The following is a 26,089-nucleotide window of genomic DNA, read 5'->3' on the forward strand; positions in this document are numbered from 1 at the left end:
GAGAGAGAGAGAGAGGAAGGAGAGGGTTAAAACATTTCTACAAAGGTTTTACATAGTGGGGAGATAAAATATTTTTAAAAATTTTTATTTACTGTATGAGTATTCTTCTGCATATACATCAGCAGGCCAGATAGAAGAGGGCACCAGGTACCCTCACAGATGGTTGTGAGCCACCATATGGTTGTTGGGAATTGAACTCAGGACCTCTGGGAGAACATCCAGTGCTCTTAACCACTGAGACAGCTCTCTAGCCATGAGATAAAAATATTTTAATTCATTATCAATAAAGTTTCACAATGCTTTGCAGAAAAGATTGCCATTTAACATTCCTTACATCCTATAGTCACAACACACATATGCAGTACACTACAACACGCACACACACACACACACACACGATGCAACATGTAACACTCAGAACTGTAGCTGGGCTCTGGGCAGATGGTGCATATGCCCAGAAGTTAGGTGAGCACTGGGGAATGTAAGGGTTGGTGACTCTTCCTCTCTGAAGCAGCCAGACTTAGTTACATCCCTGCCCCTTAGGCCTGGGACATCTCTAGACACGAGTCATTCTGAGACCTGCACCTTGGGCCAGCCGCCATAGCTTCAGCATCCAGCATCGTTCAAAGGCCACTCTCAGGCGATCACTGCACGTCTAGGAGAGGCACTAACTTTAAAAACCCCATCTAGCCCGCTTCAGACTCCGCGCAGAACGTCCTCATCTAGAGCAGACACTGTTGTGTTGTTGGTCCTCGACTACATTAGAGGTTCAGCTTTGTGACATCGGTGTGAGGACATCATTTCACTGTGAAGAAGCTGCCTCAGCGAAGCCAGGCGTGTGATATGTCAGACAGGTGTACGCACGTCATGCTTGCATGTGGAGGTCAGAGGTCAACCACAGATGGCATTCCTCTGGACAGCCGTCTATCTTGGTTTTTGAGATAAGGTCTCCAAGCATTGGAGCTGTTAGGGTGACCCACCAAGTCTGACTTTTTACATTAGTTCTGGGGACCAATTGGGTCTTCATACTTCCAAGGCAAGCACTTTACAGACTGAGCCGTCTCCCTGTCTCAAGGTTTTAGTTTTCACTGCATAAATGGAAAAAAAAAAAAAAACAAACCAGGAAAACAAACATATCATTTTAAAACTTTATAGCTGGGAATGTGACTCAGTGGAAGAGCATTTGTGTAACATGCACAAGACTCTGGGTTTGAGTATAAAATACTTCTCTCTCTCTCTCTCTCTCTCTAAATGAATGAATGTAATAAAATTCGAGCAAAGAGATTTTGGGGAGAAAATAATTAAATAAAACACAATCACTCAATACCTAGTTCTTTTCAAGACAGGTTATTGCAACAGGTTAAGATGCTATAAAATGACATTCAGAGCATATGTGAGAACAATAAGCTTAACTTGTTAAAACACACACACAAAAGAATGGCGGGTAAGCCAACTGGGATGCCACATGCCTTTACTCCCTGCACTAGGGAGGCAGAGGCAGGAGGATCTCTGTAAGTTTGAGATCAGCATGGTGGACTACAGAGTGAGTTCCAGGACAGCCAGGGCTACACAGTGAAACCCTGTCTCAGGAAAAAGAAAGAAAGAAAGAGAGAGAGAGAGAGAGAGAGAGAGAGGAGGGGGGAGAGACAGAGAAGGAAGAAGGAAGGAAGAAAAATGAGGGTAACCTCAATGGCTTAGCAATAAAAGCACTTGCCACCAAGCCTTATGACTTGAGTTTGATGCCAGGACTCCACACACAGTGGAAGAAGGGAAAGGGCTCCACAGCTTGCCTGTGGAGCACACACACTAACATTTGCACACAAATAAGTTAACAAAAAAAGTTAAAATGCAAATAACACAATGCAAATGAACACAATAAAAAGCAGATAGTGACAAATCCCCGGGGAATAATGAAAGTCCGCTGGGAAAATGAGATGCCTCAGCTTTGCACTTGGCTCGGCTCTGCAGAGCAATCAGGGTGTGGTCGGAACTGATGACTAGACAAACAAAGTGTTACAGGATGGATTTTGCAGATGGATATGATAAATGGTGTATAACTTATGAGAAGGGAAGAGGAATGAGCTAAATCCTTACATCTGCCCCCGTTATTTCTGGGGCTGAGGCAAGACTGAGAATCAATAACCATACACTAAATATTTCAACACTGTAAGCCAACAAACTGTTAAGTAAAATACATTCTAAAACTTAATTTCATAAAAATGTACCTGGAAGGTCGGGTTCTAAATTAGAGTTTTGGGAGTCTCCAGAGTTCCACAGTCGAAAATGGCAGTGCCCAGAACCTGGCTCTGCTCCCTTCTTTCCTTTCTGCTCTTGGCTGTGTTCTGCCTTGAGAGAACCTACAGGGGTCAGTGACCTCTGGTCTATGCTCTGCAAACAGCTGCCCTTGCTATTCCTCAGGCTTGGGGATGCCCACATCATCTGCAAGGTCTCTGTGAGGAGGGATGAGGGAATCCAGCAAAAAACGGGAGATGGTCCAGGAAACAAACTGGCAAGGCAGTTCTCCCATCCCTTCGAGTATCCATCAAAATATGATCAGTAAGGGAATAGTAGCACTGGATCAGGATATCTCCTTGGATTCCTTACCCAGTGAGAAGCAATGAGGCTGACAGAGGGACATAGATACACTGAAAAAACATATAAACCAAAAAACAACAAAACCAAAGAAACCAAGAATGAATATAAGAACCTTTAATACAAAGCCAAATTGTCTATAGACATAAAGAGGTGTTTTTCTGAGTCAGGTTCAGAAACCTACCGAAGGAAACAGGCAACGTCTTGGTCTTTACCCCGGCTTTGGAGGGGTAAAGAGGTGCAATGCCTCCAACCAGGGCCAGCTGTACTAGCCCAAAAACTTGAGCATGCATGCCCATTAAGTAGCTTCGAGTTCCCTTATCTACATAACTGAACATTTATCTCACACTGTAGATGTTACAGAGGCAGATTCCGAAAGTAACCCAGCGCTAAGCGAGAGGCACATACGCACTCGTTTAGGGGATTTGTCGGCCTTGCCCGACACATACGGCTGCTGGCACAGGAGTTTAATTAATAGTTCTTGAATTAAGAAATTAAAACTAAAGCCGGGCGTGGTGGCGCACGCCTTTAATCCTAGCACTCGGGAGGCAGAGGCAGGCGGATTTCTGAGTTCGAGGCCAGCCTGGTCTACAGAGTGAGTTCCAGGACAGCCAGGGCTACACAGAGAAACCCTGTCTCGAAAAAAACCAAAAAATTAAAACTAAAGAAAATACGCAGGGAAAAGAGCCGCTCTGTAAACCGCTGTAGTGCCCTCTGCGTGAGAGGAATGAATGGCTCGGTCCGGTCTGGATGGTGAACGCGGAGTCGCGCGCAAGAAGGGGGCTGTGACCCGGGAGAGCCACGCCGCCCTGCGCACCCAGCACGCGGTCAGTCCCAGGCCCGCCCAGGCGCGCTCCGCCCCCGGGGGTGGGCCCAGGCGCGCCCCGCCCCAGGGGGCGGTCCCAGGATTCTGCGCACGTGGGGGCGGGGCCTGGCGCTCCGGGCCGGGGGCGGAGCCGGGCCGGGCACACCGGGCCGGTTGGGGGCTCCGCTCCTCGGCGAGAGCAACCGGAGCCCCGGCCACGAAGGGGTGCGACCCCCCCACTGGCCCCGCCCTCCCGGCCGAAGCCCGGCCAATCAGAGCTGGTTTTACTGGCGAGTGGGCCGAGCCGGCCCAGCTGCTCTGAGGCTCTGGCATGGTAACGTCCCCGCGCGGGGGTGGAGAGGCCCGGGGCTGTCTCACAGCGCCCCCTGCGGCCCGGGCTCGAGCCGGGGAGGCGGGAGGGCCGCCGGGGTACCCGGGACTCTGAGGGAGGGCGAGGGGACCGAGGGGTGAGGAAAAGAAGCCCTGTAGGTAGGTGGGGGCGGGGAGTGAGGGTAGAAGGGGCGGGGAGGCCATTATGGAGCATGGCGGGGGGCGGGGGGCGGGTGCGACCGGGAGCTGAGGGGACGGAGAGCCGAGGCGCTGTGTGAGGAGGAGGAAGGGATGAAGTGAACGGTGGGTCTGTGGAGAAAGGTCGGGGGCGAAGGGAGGGCAGGCGTTGGAAACCAATTGCCAATCCTAGGCTATTTGGCGTGGCCCGTGCCCCTCCCCCAGACCCAGGCTTGTGCCTTTTGGAAGCCCCAAGTGCCCCTTTGGACCTTAGGGGACACCCTTCCTTACCCACCCGTTCACAAAACCTGTCTCCCGAGGCTAGGAGGGGCTTCTGAGGAAAGAGACGTTCCTGGTTTTCACCTCAGAATCGGAGTAGTCCAAGAAATGGAGGAGCAGAGGCCCCTGGGTCCCAACCCTGGCTCTGCCTTCAGACAGACTGTGGTAACTCTGTGTGACCTTGGACAAGTCACTACCTTTCTCTGGGCCTTGAATTTCCCATTGACTTTTAAAAAGGAAAATGGGCAGTATGATAAACGGACTCTCCATCAGTTGCAGAAGGGGGCGGGATTTGAGGAGGGAATTCAGTCGAAGGGGTTCTAGGATGCGGCAAGCAGGAGGATGTTGGAGTGGAGACCTTCAGCTTGACTGGGGAAAATTTCTCGGGATTAACGGATAAGAGATTTAAAGCTTGCAAGGCTGGGTCCTGGCAGGCCTGGGCCTTGGGAATCCCGTTGGAGAAATGGGAGAACTCTATAGACAGAGGAAGTTGAATCCTGGAAGTTCAAAAACGATGAGAACCAGAAGTAACAACATTCTGTTTCTTCGGGAGAGTGAAGAGGTGATGGAGGATCAGAGAAGCAAAATGTTGTAGTCTAGAAAGATCTCTAGGCTCTTTGTGGGGAGCAGAAGAAATGCTAGGGCTTACACACCAGAGTAGAGGCTAGGAAGTAGGTGGGGGAGGGGCTGGTCCTATTTGGGCTCTGCAGGTCAGTGGAGACAACAGGGTGATAGGGCTCAGCTGTTCTTTGCAGCACTCTACATTGAACCTAGGGCCTTGTTAATGCCGGCAAGAATTGTAGTGCTGAACTACTTTGCCAGCCCCGTTTCTTTTTGATGATGGCTGCCTCTTTTTGAGAAACATGCCTCTTAGCCTTCATTTTCTTACAGTTCCTTTGGTGAATAAGTCAGCCCAGGCCTACCTAGGATCAACTGGCTGTCTCAGAATCTCAGGATTGGGATTTAAAAAAAAAAAAAAAAGATGAGGCTAAGAAATGTCATCTGTGCCATCCTTTCTGGGAGGCAGCTTTATGGGGTCAGACTGCTTGGATTCCAAACCTGCCTCCGCCGTTTAATCTCTGAGAACTGTAGCCACGAAGTAACCTGTTAGAACCCCCGCTTCTCCATGAAATGGGGATACTTTCTCAGAAGGTTGTAAGGATTAAATGGACGTGTGGTGTGACTCTGGCTCATAATATGCACCCAGCAAACATTACCGTTAGCCGTGGTCTCTGTTCTCTTCCCTGTCTCTCTATTCTTGTCTTTTTCCGTGTTCTTCTGAGTGCTCAGTTCTGAGCTACCCCTTAGATCTGAAGGCTGAGAATTGATTACATCTTGTATCAGGATGTTCCCATTGGTCTCCCTGAATATATGATGACTAGATGGCCGAGAGTCTCAGTATTGACTCTCCCCTGCCCTACAATGTGTGTTCTGTTCCGGGGAAGACTGACAAATCTGCTTGTCTTCAGCTTTCTTTCTACTGTCCTTTTGCACTGGTCACTTCAGAGTCCACTTAGAAGTATTACCGTCCCAAAGTTGTATTGGTATTGCAGCAGGTGAGAGGAGCAGAAAAGAAAGGATGGCACAGGGGGAGGGAAGGAAGGCTCTGAAAGGTCCATGGTCATTTCCATTCATCCCATCCCTCTGTCTTCCCTGGGTAACTGATTAAAATGGGCCAGGGTTTGAATTCTGTCCAGAAGTCTCCATACAGTTAGCTTTCTATCCTGTAACCTTTCCCATTGAGTATTTGATACCCACTGCCTTCCACCAAGGTAAAGAATCTCTACTATTCTACATGTTTCTATTACCGACGATAATCAAGAGAATTTATACAAACAAATGAGTGCAAACAGTATTTTAGGTAGTATCCAAAAATCCACCAAGGTTAGGGATGAGACGGTGTCATCAAAGCACTTCAGGTGGAGGGCCACCCTGTCTAGACAGTTGGGGAGTTTGAGAAAGAGAAAACCCAGGCTGTTGAGATGGCTTAGTGGCTTAAGTGCTTGCTGCGATGGCAGAAGGATTGGAGTTCAGATCCCCAGAACATACAAAATGCTCAGCTCCTTGTAATTCTAGCCTTTAGTGCAGAGACTGGATCACCAGAGTGTGACAGCTAGTGAGGCTGGCTTTATCAGAGAGCTCTGAGTTTGGTTGAGAGACCCGGCTCTCCCCAAGGAATAGGGTAAAAGATTGATGAAGGATAAAGGATAATTCCTAACATCAGCTTTGGGCCTCTGCATGCTCATGTGCCCCACATGTCCTCAGACATTATGAAATGGGGAAAGAAAGAAAGCTCATTTCCAAAATGCGGCACACTGGATTGGAGAGGCGGGCACTCTCAGAAGCCCAGTAAACATTCACAGAGGTACAAGCGACTGCCACGTGGTGTGCTTGGTCCTAAGAGGACAGAGTGCTCGGGTGTGCGGGTGTGAATGTGAAAGTAAAACAGAGTGAACATTGGATCATCTTGAACAAAATGAGAGAAATGTAACAATTCCTGTACAGAAAGTTAACTAGGAGGCCCTGGCCGCAGGATGGGCCAGATGTGGGACTGCCTGTAGTGAAAGGCTTTGGATGGTAGATGAAGAGAAAAAAAGTATTTATTTATTTATTGAGATAGTGTTTCCTCCGTGTAGTCCTGGCTCTCTTGTAACTCACTCTAGAATCTGTGGTCTTGAACTCAGAAATTCACCTGCTTCTGCCTCCCAAGTTCTGGGACTAAAGGTGTATGCCACCATGTCCAATTTACTAATTTATATATTTATTTTGAGATAGGGTCTCCCTCTGTAGCTTTGGCTGTCATGGAACTTGATTCAAGATAGCCTTGACTTTTTGGAGATCTACCTGCCTTTGCCTCCAAACTTAAAGGCATATGCCAAATTAAGAACACCTGACTCTAAGTTGAGGAATTTTATAGGGCAGGCAGTAGGCACCACTGTTTGTTCTTAAGATGAGGTTTGAATCTTGATGATTTAGTCACTTTCAGGGAAGGTTAGTATGAAAACACTGCTTTCTGTGGCAGGCACTGTGCTTCTAGGGAGGAGAGATGGGATTTAGTTGGCTCATCTGAAGCCAGCTGTGGGACTGACATACCATTTACCATTACTCTGACCTTTCTCACATGCTAAGAGAGGAGTACCAGTGTGTGAAGTGGCATTCCTTTAAGTCCAGCACTTGGAGATGGAGGCAAGAAGATCAGGAGTTCAGGACCAGTCCAAGCCACTGTCAAGCCACTGTCAAGCCACCAACCTTGGCACATGGCTATAATCCTAGCACTTGGGAGGTTGAGGGGAAAGGATTGTTTGGTTGTAGGTTTGAGGCTAGAGTTAGAGTGGGGTATAGAGCGAGTCCTAGCCAGCCTTATTATAAAGTGATAACCTGTCTCATAGAAGGTTTCCGGAACATTTCGGGGGATATTCAGAGGCTCCTCCAGCTCTAACCTTATCAATGGCCACTGAGTTTGGCAGGACTTGCCAAAACCAAGTCAATGAACTGCCCCACTTTAATTTTTTCTATAATGTCTATTACTCATTTGGATGACAGAGCATGTGCTACAGTGCATGTGTGGGGGTCAGGGGAAAGTTGTGAATCAGTTCTGTTTCTGCTGTGTGGGTCCCAGGGCTCAAATGCAGGTCCTCAGATTTGAAGGCAAGTTCCCTAACCCACTCATTTACTGCTTCATTCATTTGTGAGGCAGAGGCTCTGCAGCCCAGACTGGCCTGGAACTTACTACACAGCCCACAGTGACCCAAGCTCCTGATCCTCCTAGCTCCATCTTCCCAGGGCTGGGATTGCAATGTTGAGCCGCTGTGCTGAGTTACCTCTGCCCTTAAGACTTTACATTTTAGTGGAGTTGCTCTAAATTCATTAAATCCAAGATGTAAGTGAGGAACCATGTTTTTGTTTGTTTTTCTAGAAATACTTTTTCTAAATTATTTATTATGTATGCAATATTCTGTCTGCATTCCAGAAGAGGGCATCAGATCCCAGTATAGATGTCTGTGAGCTATCAAGTGGTTGCTGGGAATTGAGCTCAGGACCTCTGGAAGAAAAGCCAGTGCTCTTAACCTCTGAGCGATCTCTTCAGCCTGTGAACCCATGTTTAATAGAGTATATGTTTAATAGAGTATATGTTTAATAGAGTATATGTTTTGATGCCATGAGATGGTACTTTGGAATTATACCAGTGACTGTAAACTTGTGATGGGTGACTCCTAGCAGGAAGGTGTGTGGTGTTGAACATAAAAAGCAGGCTCTGGCTAGTGCAGTGGGTTGCTGAAGGTTTTCATTGGAAATATTTGTTGGTTGTGAAGTGTGTATAGGACATAGGAGAGGTGCCTGATACACAGTTGAATGCCTGAGCTGGGAGAAGTGAGTGTGGCTGGAGCACAGAGATGGGTATAGAAGAGACTGGCAAGGTCAGTGGCCTCAGAGACCTGGGTAGAGTCTTGGTGTTCACTCTCAGAACAGTGAGAAACCAATGGAGAATTCTATGCAGGTGCTTATGGGTCTGATGTGTATTTTGGAGGGCATTGTGGGTACAGATAGAAGTGGATATGAGGATAACAGTTTGGGAGGCCACATCATAGATCAGATGGGAAAAGTGGTTTGGGCAAGAAGTGTGAGAAGAAATGGAAAGAATACCTAGATGGAAGAACTCTTTTGGAGGTAAAACTGAGAGAGCTGGGTGATATATCAAGAAGGCTCTAGAGAGTGACTCCAAGTCTGTCTTCAACAGATGACTAGATAACATGGTGGTGCTGGGCCTGATAAGACTGAAGGATAATTACTTTGTAGGTTTAAGAGGCTGGATAAATGGTTCAGTGGTTAAGAGCACTGGCTGCTTCTTCCAGGGGACCCTGGTTTGATTCCCAGCACCCATGTGGCAGCTTACATATATCTGTAACTCCATTTTTAGGGCTTCTGACACCTTTACATGTAGGCAAAACACCAATGCACATAACATAATAATGTGGTGTGTATACACACACACACACACACATATTAAAGGCTCTTAAAGCAGCTTAAGTAGAAATAGTGAAATAGTAGAACATAAAATTGGTATCTCCTATGCAAGTCATTTCTAACATTCCATACAGATAAAATCTCCAGAGGATAGGAACAGTACACTTAGTTGAAGGTAGACAATAGAGAATTCTAATAGTTTGGCACATAGCTACTTAGGACAAGGTAAAAAGATATTTCTAGAGATAAAGGTTACAAAGCAGTTTTAACTGGCCAGGCCTCCTCAGGAGCGGGGTAACTGAGAACAGTTGTGAGGCAGCTCCTGTCCGTCCAAACTTCCGCCTCTTTCTAGAGCTCTTGTGCTGGTCCTCAGCTTCTGCTTAGGGAGAAAAACAGCCCTTTAGCCATATCCTCACCTTTTAAAAAGTGTTTGAGCTGGGCTGGAGAGATGGCTCAGAGGTTAAGAGCACTGACTGCTCTTCCAGAGGTCCTGAGTTCAATTCCCAGCAATCACATGGTGACTCACAACCATCTGTAATGGGATCCAGTGCCCTCTTGTGTCTGAAGACAGTGTACTCATACAAAAAATAAATAAATAATTTAAAGGGAAAAAAAAGTGTTTGAGCCAGGCATGGACACACCTCTAATTTCAGCCCCTGGTGGGCTGAGGCAGGAGGATCTCTTGAGTTCTAAGCTAATCTAGTCTACAGAGTAAGTTTCAGGGTAACCAGGGCTACATAGTGGCACCCTGTCTCAAAAACAAAAACAATATAAGACTGTCTGTCTGTGTCTACATCTATGCCCAGAGGCCAGAGGAAGTCAACCAGCATTTTATTCATCCCTCACTGCCAAATTTACTAGACCTAGGGCCTCTCATTGAACCTGGAGGTAGGCTGGCAGCCAGCAAGCCCTAATGATCGCCTTCATAGCACTAGTGTTACAACCATGCACAGTTCTCTGTGTGTGTGTGTGTGTCTGTCTGTCTGTGTATGTGTGTTTGTATATATTATGCTGGCATCCAAACCCAGGTACTCATGCAGCAAGTGCTCTTACCCACTGAGGCATCTCTCCAGCCACCAAAATACATTATATATATATATTTTTTCCATGTATTTAAGTTTGCCTGCATGTACATCTGTGCATCATGCCTGTGTCTGGTACTCATGGAGGCCTACTGGAGTGTGTCAGATCCCTGGAACTGGGGGTATCCACACGTGTGAGCCATCATGTGGGTGCTGGGAAATTGAACCCAGATCCTTGCTCCTGGAAGAGCAGCTGTCTTGTGTGCTGAGGGATGTCTCCTCTGCCCCACCCCAGGTATTTTTGAACAGGTAATAAAACCATATAGTTGGCATATTCATAAGGCATAAAATGACATACTGTGGAAAGTCTCTTCCTTCTGTGCCAGGAAGGATCTAGCCTTTGCTGCTGTTGGAAGATGGGTGGTGTTGAGCACTGGGTGGGAGAGCTGCTCTCAAGCTCTAGTCCATAAAGTGACAAGAGAGTGTCTTTTGTGTCTTATACAATAAAGCCTCACCCCATCTTGCCTCCCTCAGCTTAGCAGCATATCTTTAGATGTTGGCATCAATCCATATCTTAGTAATGAGTTTCCTCATTCTAATGACTGTGTTCCATTTTATGTTTTCGTCTCATTAGTCTTTACTGATGGATATTTCAGCTTATTCTTATTTCTGTTTATAAATATGTTAAAATGAAGATTTTTCACATCTATTATTTTATACATATATACACAATGATTTGTACATCTATCATTCTGTATATAAATATACAGAAAGAGAGAGAATGACATTTTAGAATTTGAAAATTTTATAAAGAGATTTGCTTCCTTAGTTTTAAATTCATTCAGTATTTATTGAGTACCTATTATGTGCCAGACCCAGAGGCAGGTACCAGGAATCCAGCTTTCAGCAAGTCATGTGATCCCAGCCTCTCTGGAATGGCATCACTCTCTAGTAGGGCAAAATATCAGAGGAGAAATTGAAGAAAGCTACTTTAAATAGTATCGTGTGGTCAGCCATTAGGGGCAAGATAGGAACACTTGGACTGTGCAAGCCTGTGTCCACGTTTAGGGTTTGTAAAGAAAAGGCACCATCAGGTGGGGACGATGGTTTAGTAGACATGGAGAATGTGGATGAGTGAACATGAGTCTAGTTAGGGAAGAAGCTGGTTATAAAGAGACCAGTGCTGTAAAGGAGCAGCAGTTTTGGATCAAGTCTTCAACCTAGTAAATTGAACGAGGAAAGATGTCAATCCCTAACTGGCTTGAGAGAGGGGCAAGGAAGTGGGTTGAAGTCATGGGAAGAATCACATGCCTGTTGCAGCGCCTTCTGTGCCTCTGTTGTGGCATTGGCAAAATGGGAACTCCCAAAGTAAAAATGATATGAAGGAGCCGGGCATGGTGGTGCATGCCTTTAATCCCAGCACTTGGGAGGCAGAGGCAGGCGGATTTCTGAGTTCAAGGCCAGCCTGGTCTACAAAGTGAGTTCCAGGACAGCCAGGGCTATACAGAGAAACCCTGTCTCGAAAAACAAAAAAACAAAACAAAACAAAAAAAATGATATGAAGGACTCCATCATCTGGCTTTCTGGGCTAGCACTAGAGTGTAGAGCTTAGAAGGGCTCAGGCTTGGGATGGGCAGGAAATAAATGGGGCTTGGAAACTCCCTCCTCAACTTGTGTTTCTCTTTCATCTTCACCCTTCTGCTTCCCTTCTGCAAAAGCCCATCTCTGTGCCCATCCTGGGTCCTATGACTTTTCTCTCCCTCAACAGTCGGTTCCCGATTCTGGTCCCCGGCCCCCAGCAGCGCCTGCCCCCTTCCCACCGGGGCCCCCCATGATGCCACCACCCTTCGTAAGTTTTATGTGTTTCCCTGGGCTTGGCTTTTCCAGCCTGCACCCTCAGCCCCCACCCTACCACTGCTGTGTTGCCAGGAACAACCTGTTACACAGCCTTTGCTGCCATTGGAAGATGGGTGGTGTTGAGCACTGGGTGGGAGAGCTGCTCTCAAGCTCTAGTCTATAAAGTGACAATTGTCCCTTTTTGTTTTGTCTTTGGGATGCCAGGGGCTGGAGGCAGGAGACATGGAAGGGAAAGACTTCAGCAGAGCGAGGCCTGGGAGGCTTCTGTTTTTCACTATTCCTTACTGTGCTCCTTATAAAAGCCTCTGCCTTTGGGCTGGAACATCATTGGTGGTCATGAGTTAGAAAGGGATGGGATGCAAGAGACTAGGACCCTGCCTTGTCCCTTCCTCCCTCCACAGGCTTCAGGGGTGCAGCCTCCCTAGTCTGTCACTGTTTCCTTGCCCTTTTCCTCTCCCTCCCTCATCAGGAAGCTGTGTGCTTGCCATTATGCCCGAGAACTCCTACCTGTCTTTCTCAGTAGTGGGGAGGGAGACAGTCTTATGCCTTTTACTTCTCAATGGAAAGCCTTGGAATCACCTCTAGGCCGGGATGAGGGCTGGGTAGTTCTGAGATAGTGGTCTCTGCCATAATAAGACAGTTTCTTTTTCTTTCCTCATTTCCAGATGCCCCCTCCAGGGCTCCCACCTCCTTTTCCTCCGATGGGGCTCCCCCCTATGAGTCAGAGACCACCAGCCATTCCCCCCATGCCACCTGGCATACTGCCCCCAATGCTTCCACCAATGGGGGCACCGCCACCACTTACACAGGTAACTGCTTTCCACAGGGGTCTTTAGCTGGGAGGGAAGGGAATTTTGGGCTAGATGCATGCCTGTTTGTCTGCTGAGTGACTAAAGCAGTTCTTAGGCACGTGACTGTCCAGAACCTGAAGATTATCAGAGTGCGCACCCATGGTGAGGGTCAGAACCCCAAAGGGATCTTCCTTTGCCTTGCCCTTCCTCACCCTAACATTGGCTGCTGGTCTTTATATCCATAGATACCAGGAATGGTCCCTCCGATGATGCCCGGGATGCTGATGCCAGCGGTGCCTGTCACTGCAGCGGTAAGCACGCGCTGGGGGGCTAGCAGGAAGCAGGCTCTGTCTGACTTGGAATGCATGGAGCTGCACTCTGTTCTTCCCTCCTGTCTTATCTCCCGTGGTCCCTGGCTGCAGTCCTCACATTCACATTCTCGACAGCCATACTCAGCAGTTGTGGTTCCCTCCCTCTCAGTGGGACGAAGGCAACATGCTCGCTCCCTCCCTCCCTCCCTCCCTCCCTCCCTCCCTCCCTTCCTTCCTTCCTTCCTTCCTTCCTTCCTTCCTTCCTTCCTTCCTATGCCACTCAGCACCTTAGAGAACACACTCATCCGGATACTCTGCATCCTACACATGCTGAGAAGGCTTCTCCATACCACATCCTCTTTTCCTCTGGAAGGGGCAGTGGCCCCTTCTTGTGCTGCTGTTGCTCAGTGTAGTGGAGTCTTGAGTTGGGTGTTGAATTTTGACATCTATTGTGAAGAGATGGATCCCAGGAGTTGGCTCAACAAAACACTCTTATGGAAAATGAAGAAAGGAGCTGCTGGGATCTGAGATCACAGCCTTGGTGGGGGTGGAGGGAATAGGACTGTTAGTCGGCAGAGATCCCTGGGAACAGGACACACAGATCCTGGCCTGGCCTGCTTCTCCATTCCCCCATGGCCTGGGTCCTGGGGGCCACCGGGCTTGGCCCCAACCCTTCCCCCTCCTCTTTCTTCGGCAGACGGCTCCGGGTGCGGACACCGCCAGCTGTGAGTCTTCTGGGGGCCTGCTCCCCCCAGGCTCGGAGGTTGGGGGGCACAGGGGAGAGGGGACCATGGACTGGAGCCCACGCTGGATCATGCCTGTTGGGATGTTGATGGGAACAGGGGAACATTTATGGGATGGAATAAGGGAGGACTAAGTGGGGAGAAGATGGGAATTTGGAGCAAGGGCTTAGTAGGCTTCTTTTGCCTTCTTTTCTAGCTGCTGTGGCTGGAACAGGCCCTCCGGTGAGTGCTTCTAGTCTAGGTCTCTGGGTAGAAAGTGGGAGGGAGGCTGATGCCTAAGTCTTTGGGAAAGGAGCCTCATGACAATTCTGTGCTCTCCCCCCCCCCCTCCCCCAGAGGGCCTTATGGAGTGAACACGTGGCCCCTGACGGGCGCATCTACTACTACAATGCTGATGATAAGCAATCCGTGTGGGAGAAGCCCAGCGTACTCAAGTCTAAGGCAGAGGTCCTGAGTGGGGCTTTCTGGTTCTTCCTTTCAGCTTCCCTGGTCCTTCCAAGTTCTCGCCTCCTTTGAGCCTCCAACCATTCTCATTGTGGTTCCTCTGACCCCAAGATCCCTGACCACCTCCATGCTCCTTGTAACTGCCTCCCTAGGATCTTAGGAAGTCCACTTCCCCCTCAGGCAAGGCCAGGTGGCAACTAAAGACTATTGTCTTTACTGTCTTGTACTCACTGGGTCCCCTTAGCCCCTGCCAGGCTGGAGAGCACTCCAGGTGCTGATGACTTTTGACCCCTTCCCTTACAGCTGCTGCTGTCCCAGTGTCCCTGGAAAGAGTATAAGTCAGACACAGGGAAGCCTTACTACTACAACAACCAGAGTCAGGAGTCTCGTTGGACTCGGCCCAAGGACCTGGATGACCTGGAAGGTGAGGCATGCTGGAGGGAGAGGGGGAAGACTGGGCAAGGCTGCTGGGAGTCCTTTGCTATCCCGTGACTGCTCTCTTTTCCCCTTACAGCCCTAGTCAAACAAGAGTCTGCAGGGTAAGTCTGTTGACTCTGTATCCTTCCTTCCTTCCTTCCTTCCTTCCTTCCTTCCTTCCTTCCTTCCTTCCTTCCTTCCTTGGAGCACTCTGGGGAGAGAGTGGACTCACTGTTAACCTTCCTCTGTGGGAAGAGGAGTCTTACTTCTTTATGGGTTCAGCTGCTTTTTAGACCCAGGCTAGAGAACCTGGCCACCCCTACCTTCCTGTTCCTGCTTTAGTACACCATCGCTCTTTGGCTTGCCTGCAGAAAACAGCAGACCCAGCAACTACAGACACTACAGCCACAACCACCTCAGCCACAGCCTGACCCTCCACCTATACCTCCGGGTCCCATCCCAGTGCCTATGGCCCTCCTGGAACCTGAACCAGGTCGAAGTGAAGACTGTGATGTGCTGGAGGCTGCCCAGCCCCTGGAGCAGGGCTTCCTGCAGCGGGAGGAGGGCCCCAGCAGGTATGGGTTGCCCCCCCTTCATTGCAGCCTCAAACTCTCCATCCTCATTCTCTTTAGAGCCTTGGGAGGGACATGTCAGGAGCTGAGCATGACCCTGGAAGGGCTTTCTGGGGAACAAGAAAAGGACAATAAATTGCTGAGAGTGCAGGGCACTGAAAACTGTAAGGATTATGGGCACCGTGGCTGAGTCCCTTCTACTCTCCAGCTCTACTGGACAGCATCGGCAGCCACAGGAAGAGGAGGAAGCTAAGCCAGAACCAGAGCGATCTGGCCTCAGTTGGAGCAACCGGGAGAAGGCGAAACAGGCTTTCAAAGAACTGCTAAGGGACAAGGTGCTGGGGGTGGTGTTCCCAGGGAAGGCCTGGAGGGTTGGAAAGTTAACAGGCTCTGAGACCTGTGCCTCTCTGTTCCAGGCTGTCCCTTCCAATGCTTCATGGGAACAGGCCATGAAGATGGTAGTCACTGACCCCCGCTACAGGTATGCTTGAGTCAGAGTGGATAGTTCTTGTTGGTGAAAGCAACTGGGCCAGGAACTCTCTGAGATGTCCCAATTTGAATTGACATTCAACTGAGTTGGCTCCCAATTGGGTGCTGACACTCAGGTCTAAGTGGCTGGGATGGGCTGCAAGAGAAGGAAAAGCTAGAATAGCTCCAAGATTCAAAGAGGGAAATGGTACAGCCATGAGATGCTTAGTAAATGGTTACTGGCTTGAATTAAAATTAGGGAAATAGGGGCCCTAAGGAGACAGATGTCTGATGGTAACTTGAGAACACTGGAGCAACAGGGTCCAGTATTTCTTTCCCTCATGCCTCATCCCACCCACCTGTATGTTAGGTCCCCAATTTGGTGTGGTGGAGACCTTTCCCCCATGTCTGTGACCCTGCTTCATGGGCTAACAGGGTAATTCACGCTGCATCCTCTCCTTTCCTCAACTGTCTACTCTAGTGCCTTGCCCAAACTAAGTGAGAAGAAGCAGGCGTTTAATGCTTACAAGGCTCAGCGGGAGAAGGAGGAGAAAGAGGAGGCCCGGCTGCGAGCCAAGGAGGCCAAGCAGACTCTGCAGCATTTCCTGGAACAGCATGAACGCATGACCTCCACCACCCGCTACCGGTCAGGGAACTGTACTAGACTGGGCTGTGGCTCAGGGACCCTGAGAACACACAGGTGCATGGCCGGTTCTCTACCTACTCACAGCCCATGTGCTCCACAGGCGGGCAGAACAGACTTTTGGGGACCTGGAGGTCTGGGCTGTGGTCCCTGAGAGAGATAGAAAAGAAGTTTATGATGATGTCCTCTTCTTCCTGGCCAAGAAGGAGAAGGTAATGGACAGTCACTGGCTGGACTCTGCTGCCCTCCATTTCTTGTGGACCTGGCTGCTCAGTGTCCCTTCTGAATTGGAAGCTGGTGTGGAACTTTGTCACGAGCCAATAACCCTGGGTGAGGGAGGGCAAGGAGGACACTGGTTTGTGACCTGACCTGGGATTCCTCTCCATTGTGGGACCCAGAAGTCTTGAGTCTTGTCCTCCTTTCCAGGATCCTCCCATGCTGGCCCTGCCTCACTTTAACCCTGTGTCTTCCCAGGAACAAGCCAAGCAGCTCCGGCGTCGGAATATCCAGGCCCTGAAGAGCATCCTGGATGGGATGAGCAGTGTCAACTTCCAAACCACTTGGTCCCAGGCCCAGCAGTACCTCATGGATAACCCCAGCTTTGCTCAGGACCAGCAGCTACAGAGTAAGCCTGGCTCTCTGTTCTTCCCTCCGCACTGTCCTGAGACCTTCGAGCTGCCCCCTTGCCCACCCCCTTACGTTTGGTTACTGTTCCTCTTGGGATTTGGGGGTTCCAGATGTTTGATGTCACCTCTCTGGTTGGCTGGCTTTGTGTGTGTAGTGCGACAGATTAAACCTTGGCCCTTACATACATTTTAGGTCAGCCTGTATCTTATTTTTTTACTTTATTTTGTGATGGTAAGAATTTGACCTGGGGTATCAGTTAGGCAAAGTACTCTACTACTGAGTTTAACCCCTAGTCCTGGGGTCCACTGTTTATATGAACACTGTATGTCTTTTAGGAATAGAAATGTGAAATTCCTAGAGATGATGGTGATGGTATCTATAGATCATGGTGAACATGGTCTTGTGGGCCTTAACTGTAGTTAGGAGTTGTTGGACCTTCTGAGCCTGCGCTGAAGCCTGACTGTGTCCAGTTCCCCAGGATGTGATGCCTCAGATTGCAGGATAACTAGGTTTCCAGGGTGGTTTCTAAAAGCTGAATTCATCAGAGTTGAATGCTTGCTAATTTTTTTCAGTACAATTAATACTCTTGCCCAAGAACTCCCAGTATAGTGACTGCTCCCATATAACCCTGCTTCACCTACATGGGAAGCATTCTTGAGGTCCGAGGGACGGCCTACTGATCTGGTACGTGCTAAGCTTCTTCCCTGCCCGTAGACATGGACAAGGAAGATGCACTTATCTGCTTTGAGGAGCATATCCGGGCTTTGGAGAGAGAGGAGGAGGAAGAGCGGGAACGAGCCCGGCTTCGGGAGCGGCGACAGCAGCGGAAGAATCGGGAGGCCTTTCAGGTATTTCATACTCCTCATGATCAGAGGTTGGCTCAGCTCTGCTCTGCTCTAGAGCACAGCCTTTTTGCAGTGGCCTGCCTCTGAACGAGGTTGGCTGTTGACTGGCCTCTTTGAAGTTCCACCAGGCCACTCTGCAGAAGTGCTCCTTCAGGGAGATAGGCTGTATGTACCACCCTCAGACAGGAGTGGCAGCTAGACCAAGTGTCTTTTCCTTTGGGTGAGAGCCAGACAGGTAGTTTTCCTCGGCTTAGGAGTGGTAGTGGGTTGATGAAGCTGATCATAGCAGGAAACTGTGCTCTGAGGTAGGTCTGTGATTCATGGCCTCCAGGCTGGCATATTGGCTGTATGTTCATGCTTTCTCTGTCTGTAGTGCCTTTGCCTGAGTTGCCTCTGCTCGTCCCTCTGCCATCCCTTTTCTCCTCCTTAGACATTGGTCATGTGTCCCCAACTATCTCATTCTCCTCCTCTTGTGGCCTTTTCCTGTGCAGAGCTTCCTGGACGAGCTGCATGAGACAGGGCAGCTGCACTCCATGTCCACCTGGATGGAGCTGTACCCGGCAGTCAGCACTGATGTTCGATTTGCCAACATGCTGGGCCAGCCGGGTAAGGCAGCCAGGCTTCCCCCTTGTCTGCTCTGCTTTCCTACCCTGCCAGCCTCTCTGGACCTAACTCCCTGGTCCTGGCCGTGACCCTACCCTGAGCCTTGGGAAGCTGCCGCCCGCCAGGCCCCATCTCTCCCTTTCTGCAGGCTCTACTCCTTTGGACTTGTTCAAGTTCTATGTGGAGGAGTTGAAGGCTCGATTCCACGATGAGAAGAAGATCATAAAGGATATCCTTAAGGTGAGGGAGACCTGGGGTTACACATGGGTAGACTGGGTGTAAGCCACATTCCCTGAACCGGGACTCCCTAAGTCATGTTTTCCAGGAACCTGGCAGCTTGCATTGGGGATACAAGTAGACATATTTTCTAGCAAGATGTAGTGATTGATGCAGGTCAGCTTTCCCAGAACTTGAGAAACTGAGGCAGGAGGATTGCCACAAGTTCAAAGCCAGTGTGAGGAAGAAAGTACCAACCAGGTTGAAACCCTGTGTCAGAAAAAATAGACTAAAAACCAAAGCAACAAATCATTGTTTTGCTCTTCTATGAGAAGTATTAGCCAGGGACAGGGGTTACCAGGAAAGGTGATGTGGACCCCACCCTCAGGATGAGGAGATGGAGGGGTGGGGTGTTGTGACATAGGGGTGCTACAGGAGAAAGGGCACGCCAGCCCAAGGGGCAAGCATAGCATTTGTAAACTCGAATTCCCATATGCTAAGCTGCTGCCTGCCTGCTGCTGCTGCCTGCCTGCCTGGACGGGGTTTTGAAGAATTTGGAATTTGTTGCTAATACTTTACAATCTGGAGATTTCACATAAAAGCCTGTTTTGTTTTGGTTTTTGAGACAGGGTCTTATGTATTCCAGGCTGGCCTTGAACTCCTGATCCTTCTTTCACTTCCACATGCTGGGATTATAGTGTACACCACTGTGCCTGGCTTCACATAAAATCTTCAGTGTCTCTTGCCAGTGTGGATGATGTCAGCACTGGGCTCGTTCTGCAAGGCGTACCATGGACACTGGCTGAGATGCCATTGCCCTCTTAGAGGAGGAGGGTGAGGCGTTCTTCACCTCACTACATCTTAGTGCTGGCAAGTGTCAGCTGCTGTTCACTAGTCCATGTGCCCTGTCATTTTCTCTACTGGAGAAATAGTTGTTCATGTTTGTCAAACTCTCAAGTGTAAGTGAAGGGATCTTTCTGTTCCAAAAGGAAAAAATGTATTTCTTCATGGAAGTGAATACTATTTTAAATACATATCTCTATTAGTATGCTAATAGAAACTCTAACATCAGCCGGGCGTGGTGGCGCACGCCTTTAATCCCAGCACTCGGGAGGCAGAGGCAGGCGGATTTCTGAGTTCGAGGCCAGCCTGGTCTACAGAGTGAGTTCCAGGACAGCCAAGGCAACACAGAGAAACCCTGTCTCGAAAAACCAAAAAAAAAAAAGAAACTCTAACATCCTGATAGTAAACACTATTCTATTCTAGTAAATACTGTATGTATTAAGATACCATACAGTATGGTGACTAAAAGCAGGACCTAGGGGTAAAGAGTCCAGATTAGGGGCTTGAGAGATGGCTCAGTGGTTAAGAGCACTGACTACTCTTCCAGAGGTCCTGAGTTCAATTCCCAGCAACCACATGGTGGCTCACAACCATCTGTAATGGGATCTGATGCCCTCTTCTGGTGTGTCTAAAGACAGCTACAGTGTACTTACATACATAAAATAAATCTTTTTTTTTTTTTTTAAAGAGTCCAGATTAAGCCCTTAAGAACTTTTCTAAGCATTAGTTTGTCTCAGAAATGGTAAGGAACCCCCAGTTACCAAAGATAGCAACTGTGTGTCTTACGTGGAGAGGGACATGGTACTGTTAGGCAGATTGCCTTACAAAGCCATGAATGTTGTATTGTAATACAGTCACCTGTTCAATATGGACTTAATAAACCAAGCACCGTGGCTCACACCTTTAATCCCAGTGCTTGAAGGCGAGGAGCAGGTGAGCTGCAGGTCAGCCTGGGCTGCACAACGGATCCCATCTAAAAACCTGAATAAATTTCCCTAAGAGTTCAATGTTTCAAAGTTACTCTTCAGTGAGATGCATCATATTGACCTGGGGTTTTCTCCTATTTCTCTGAAACCACATGCCCTCTAGAGCTTTACAAAGGGCTTTGGATTGAACTACACTTTTTAGCTCACCCTTGTCTCTGGACTTGATCTCAGTACTCTCCAATTATCAGTGCTCTTTGATACAAAGGTTGGAGAACCACATCATGCCAGAGACTGGGTTAGAGGGATATAAGAGGGTGAGGGGAAGACCAGTCAGGCAGCTGTTGAAGAATCTAAGTGGCAAAAAAGAAGAGCAAGACACTATAGGGATGCTGAGAAGAAAACAGCATCAAGGCCAAGTCTGGAGGTGGCTCTTCCCCTATTTTCTAATAGAAAAACTTGTATCTCTTTTGTGCCTTAGGGTACCATGTATAAGATTTTTATTAAAAAGATGGTTATAGTTCGTTGGGCATGGTGGCAGATGCTTTTAATCCCATCACTTGGAAGGCAGGGGCAGGTGGATCTCTGAGTTAAAGGCCAGCCTGGTCTAGAGTGAGCTCTAGGACTGCCAGGGCTACACTGAGAAACCCTGTCTTTTAAGATTTATTCATTTTATTTACATGAGTACACTGTCACTGTCTTCAGACACGCCAGAAAGGGGCATCTGATCCAATTACAGATGGTTGTGAGCCACCATGTGGTTGCTGGGAATTGAACTCAGGACCTCTGGAAGAGCAGTCAGTGCTCTTAACCATCTCTCCAGCCTGAAAAACTGTCTTAAAGATGGTGAAAGTTGGGCTGGTGAGATGACTGAGTAGGTAAAGGGGTTCACCACCAAGCCTGAGGACCTTAGTTTTATTCTCAGGAACCCATACTAGGAGGAAAGAGCCAACTTCACATGTGCCATGGCACATGGGTGCCCACATATATACAAAATAAATGTTTAGACTCTGGATAGAACCAGTAAAATAAAATCGCCAGGCTGTTTTGTGAAGTGAATGGCAATTCTTATTGTTAAGTGTTAAAGATTGTAAGCAACGAGGGTTGAGCCATAAGAGGTGCCTACAGAAGACAAGCATTCCAGTTGGGACGTGATCCTTTAAAACAGCTTGGGCAGGGAGGAGTAAAGCCAACGAAGGATAGATGTCTATCCGAAGATAGCTAACATTTGGTTAGAGGAACTAGTGGCCTGATGGGTTTTATCTACCCAAAGCAACTGGTTATTTTAGACTTCTAGCCTTCGTTTGAGATCCTAGCCATGGAGGCCTGATGATCTTAGAAGTTCCTGTGGCCGTCCATCCAGTCACATGAACTGCAGGGCATCTCTCGTCACCTAAGGCTGCAGGGTCCTGAGCTTGGAGCAGGTAGAAGATTAGCGATGGGACAGGAGAGCCGCTGCATTAGAAGAGTAGCCAGTCTGGCATGGGTTGGACACTGCTAGGGAAGATGGAGATCAGGTAAAAGTTAGTGTAAGGGCAAAGTGACCAAAAAAGGCCCTGGAGAGGAGAGTACTGCACACATCTCACAGTAATCTGCTCTTTGGCCCAAAAACCTCTGTGAATTGGGGACAATCCATATATAAGAGATAAATAACAGCTAGAATTTTTTTTTTTTTTTTTTACCATTTTGTCAAGTGTCTTGCTTATAACAGCCTCTTACTGTTTATTTCTTTTCCTTGTGCTGTGTCTAAGGAATTGAAACCGAGGGAAAGAACCAGTTAGTTAGCTTGAGACGCTAAAAGCAAGATGGAGGGATATTCTAAGTGAAGTGAGCTGTGTGCTTCTGGGGAGGAGAGTGAAGAGGATGTAGTCCAAGCCTTCCCAGGGGAAGGCCCGTACTAGGGAGATAAGGGCTGCCATGCAAGCACAAGGACCTGTGCTTGAGTCCTCAGCACCTACATAAAATCTGGGTATGCTTGCAACCCCAGCCTTGAGGCATGGCAGAGACATGATCCTGGCCTGATAGTTTAACAAAAATAGAAGGCTTCAGCTTCAGCGAGACTGAGGTCTCAAGGGAGGGAGACAGAGAGCTGTATACCCAAAGTCCTCTTGTTGTGACCTCACTCTTATAGAAAGGATGTGTTCAGGAAGGGCTGAGCCTTGACAGAGAAAAGACTCCTGGGAAAAAGCAATATATACTCCTGCCATCAGCAGGCAGGAAGACTGGAGGAAGCCAGCTGTGTGAAAGGACAGGAAAGCTGGCCTGTGACACAGTATTCCATTTACCTATCAGCTTGGCCAAGTGAGATTCCTCTCCTGCACCTTAACTTCACTAGCACATGGAGGCTTTTTGGTGAGAAATACAGAACCTGGCTGTGTACTTAAGACAATGAACATGATTTAAATATTGATGGAGAGCTATACACTTGATGGCCAACATCTTCCTGGACCTATGCATTCAGGGTAGGTGTAGTGGCTGAAAGCAGATTTGGGATTTAGACCTGGGATGTTAGAATAAGTGATTTCATTTTTCTGGTCTGCATAAAATTAGAAGACTGCCCTAGTATGAGAGGATTAGTGGAGAAATGTGTCAAGCACTCAGGAGAACCAGTTACCCAGTAAGCACCCAGAACAAGAGGCAAAGGGTATAGACCAGACGTTAAGCATGCATGGCAGCTTCCATGAGCAGCAGGAAGGCCCAGCTGTGGCCAGAGGAACAAAGACCTAATTGTAAAAACTCAGTCATCTATCAAGACGGAAGACACTTGCTGACTCTTTTGGCTCCGTATGAATCCACACAGGTCGGATGGGGCCAGTAAGATGAAGACTTAGCATGGTTTCTAAGGTGTGTCACAAGTCTTATGGATCCTATTTGAGGGCAGAGGCCAGGCTTGAACACCTTGCAGCCTGATCCCTTTTGCCCACTGGCCTGTGGTACCCCTGGCCTTCACACACTGCTGTGCCCACAGGACCGGGGCTTCTGTGTGGAGGTGAACACAGCATTTGAGGACTTCGCCCACGTCATAAGCTTTGACAAGAGGGCTGCTGCGCTGGACGCAGGCAACATCAAGCTGACCTTCAATAGTGTGAGGGGATGGGCAAGGCTGGGTGGTCCTCTCACTTACCCCAATGTCTTGTTCCTCCTAACTGCCCTGCTGATTATCTTGGGTTTGGGACACATCTTCCTACCTCTTCAGGTACCCCTGACCCTATTCTGTTTCTCTTTGCCTTCAGCTGCTGGAAAAAGCAGAGGCACGGGAGAGGGAACGGGAAAAGGAGGAGGCCCGAAGGATGCGGCGCAGAGAAGCTGCCTTTCGAAGCATGCTGAGGCAGGCCGTGCCTGCTCTGGAACTGGGCACTGCCTGGGAAGAGGTCAGAAGCACAGCCTGGTCCCAATCACCCTCAGGCCTGAGGGCAGCGGAGCTTCTCCACCACTGAGGGCCCACCCCAGTCACAGCACAAGCCCTGGGCCAGCTCCAGTTCCCTTCCTTCCTCTGCCCCAGCCCTGCCCAGTTCTCGTGGCGGTGTCCAAGCTGGTCCAGGCAGGGCCTGGTCTGATCAGCAGTGCTCTCCCCGTTCAAGGTCCGTGAGCGCTTTGTGTGCGACTCAGCCTTTGAGCAGATCACCCTGGAGTCGGAGCGGATCCGGCTCTTCCGAGAGTTCCTGCAGGTGTTGGAGGTAAGGCACTTGGCCACCCTGATCTGTGTATCTTTGAACTCTAGGCCTGCATGAGACCTTCAGTAGCTTGTCACCATGAAGGCTCTTTTACCTGCCCAGCTAAAGGGAAGGACTGAGGGTGCCCAAGAATAGACAGAGGGCCCTAGCTGAGACAGGAAGGCAAGGTTCTCACCTCTCCCTCTGCCTCTAGCAGACTGAATGCCAGCACCTCCACACCAAAGGCCGAAAGCATGGCAGAAAGGGCAAGAAACACCATCGCAAGCGTTCACACTCGCCCTCAGTGAGTCGGCAGGTAGAGGGACATGGGTGAGGCTGGACTGTTTCATAGAAATTAAACACCTCTCCCCATACATTATCTCCTTGGCTCTGGACTCCCTGTCCCGAGTCCCAGATGAGGGCTTCTGGAAGACAGAACCTCTGGGCTGACCAGTATTACTCATCTGCCTAGGGCTCTGAGTCGGATGAAGAGGAGCTGCCTCCACCATCCCTCCGGCCCCCCAAGCGGAGGAGGCGGAACCCCTCAGAATCTGGCTCTGAGCCCTCCTCCTCACTTGATTCAGTTGAAAGTGGGGGTGCTGCTCTTGGAGGACCAGGCTCCCCATCTTCCCACCTTCTTCTTGGGTCAGGTAAGCAGTTTCTAGGAGCCCGAGAACTAGGGCCCACCCCAGTCACAGCATAAGCCCTGGGCCAACTCCAGTTCCCTTCCTTCCTCTGCCCCAGCCCTGTGGGTGCTAGAATAGAGGCACAGCAAATCCCAGACCCCTGAGGGGCTGACTGGGATGGGAGGGCCTCACTGTGGAGCAAGACTTCCTATCTCTGCCCAGGCAAGGAGCTGCCTTCTCCCAGTGGGACTCACCATAGATTTTTAAAAAAAAACCAAAAAACCCTATAGATCATGGTCTTCGGAAAACCAAGAAACCAAAAAAGAAAACCAAGAAAAGAAGACACAAGTCGGTGAGTGGAGGAGTCGTCTTGAGATTCTGCAGTCATGTCACCTGCCTCCCAGCTGTGCTGCTCAACTGCTGAGATGGGCTCTGAACTCTTACAGACCAGTCCTGATAGTGAGACGGACCCCGAAGACAAAGTTGGTAAGGAGAGTGAAGACAGAGAACAGGAACAGGACAGGGAACCCCGGCAGGCAGAGCTCCCTAACCGTTCCCCAGGCTTCGGAATCAAGAAGGAGAAGGTGAATGGGAGGACCTGGCTTTCGCCCCAGCCTGTGACACAGACTAGGGGGCTCAGGTAAGTCACACCTTTGCTCAACAGACAGGCTGGGACACATCAGAAAGCGAGCTGAGTGAGGGGGAGCTGGAGAGGCGAAGGCGAACACTCCTACAGCAGCTGGACGACCACCAATGACCCCACGAGCTACTTTCTGCCTTGGACTTCGTGAGGCAGTGGCTCCAGGGTCGCCTCAGCATCTGCCTCAGACTCCTTCGTCTTGTCTGGTCTGTGTCCACTTTTCCTAAAGTAACCCACCCCAACACACTACTGTTGCACCTCTCAAGGTTGCTTTTGGTGTTGAAGGGTCCCCTAGTTCTCTGACAACTAGTGCAGTCCTTGCCCTCAGCCCCAGACCAGAGATGGGCAGTCATACCACGGGGTGGGTGATGCCAGTAGATAGTGTGAGAAGGGGTCTCCAGGAAAGAGACAGGCTGCTTGGACACAGCCTGGGTGGCCGAGGGCAGGGTCCTCACCCTCTAGCATCAGTGCCTGCTCTTGCCTGACCTGGCCTTGGGGCTCCACCACTGCTTCCTCTCCCCTGGGACCCGATGTATGTGTTCTGTTTTGTTTTTTAAATAATATTTATAACATGATCTACAACTACTTTGTCCTCTTCATGTACTCCACTGGGGACCAGCAGAGGGCACTCCAGTTCTGACAGCTTCCTCCCTGTGTTTAAAGCCCAGCCAGGCTTCCCCTGCCATCTAGGCTCATC

The 26,089-nt window shown here is 49.3% G+C and overlaps 1 protein-coding gene across 8 annotated transcripts; it reads left to right on the forward strand.

Moving 5' to 3' along the window:
- The first annotated feature begins 3,655 nt into the window (after positions 1-3,655).
- Prpf40b (pre-mRNA processing factor 40 homolog B) lies at positions 3,656-25,974 on the forward strand. 8 transcript variants are annotated; one of them, XM_021182738.2, is made up of 26 exons: positions 3,660-3,731; positions 11,939-12,019; positions 12,693-12,836; positions 13,064-13,129; positions 13,827-13,854; positions 14,069-14,094; positions 14,209-14,319; positions 14,620-14,740; positions 14,831-14,855; positions 15,105-15,308; positions 15,514-15,640; positions 15,722-15,786; positions 16,255-16,419; positions 16,520-16,628; positions 16,891-17,041; positions 17,758-17,891; positions 18,380-18,494; positions 18,640-18,731; positions 23,442-23,558; positions 23,707-23,844; positions 24,055-24,150; positions 24,341-24,430; positions 24,599-24,776; positions 25,043-25,104; positions 25,199-25,336; positions 25,417-25,974. In XM_021182738.2, the coding sequence occupies exons 1-26, from the start codon at positions 3,729-3,731 to the stop codon at positions 25,507-25,509; spliced, it is 2,679 nt and encodes an 892-aa protein (XP_021038397.1). In that variant the 5' UTR covers positions 3,660-3,728; the 3' UTR covers positions 25,510-25,974. The 8 variants fall into 8 exon arrangements, with proteins under 8 accessions (XP_021038400.1, XP_021038397.1, XP_021038399.1 ...); XM_021182740.2 differs by having other exon boundaries at positions 25,421-25,967; XM_021182739.2 differs by having other exon boundaries at positions 24,344-24,430; positions 25,417-25,967.
- Positions 25,975-26,089: the final 115 nt, after the last annotated feature.

Source organism: Mus caroli, chromosome 15, assembly GCF_900094665.2.
Source record: "Mus caroli chromosome 15, CAROLI_EIJ_v1.1, whole genome shotgun sequence".
Lineage (NCBI taxonomy): Eukaryota > Metazoa > Chordata > Mammalia > Rodentia > Muridae > Mus > Mus caroli.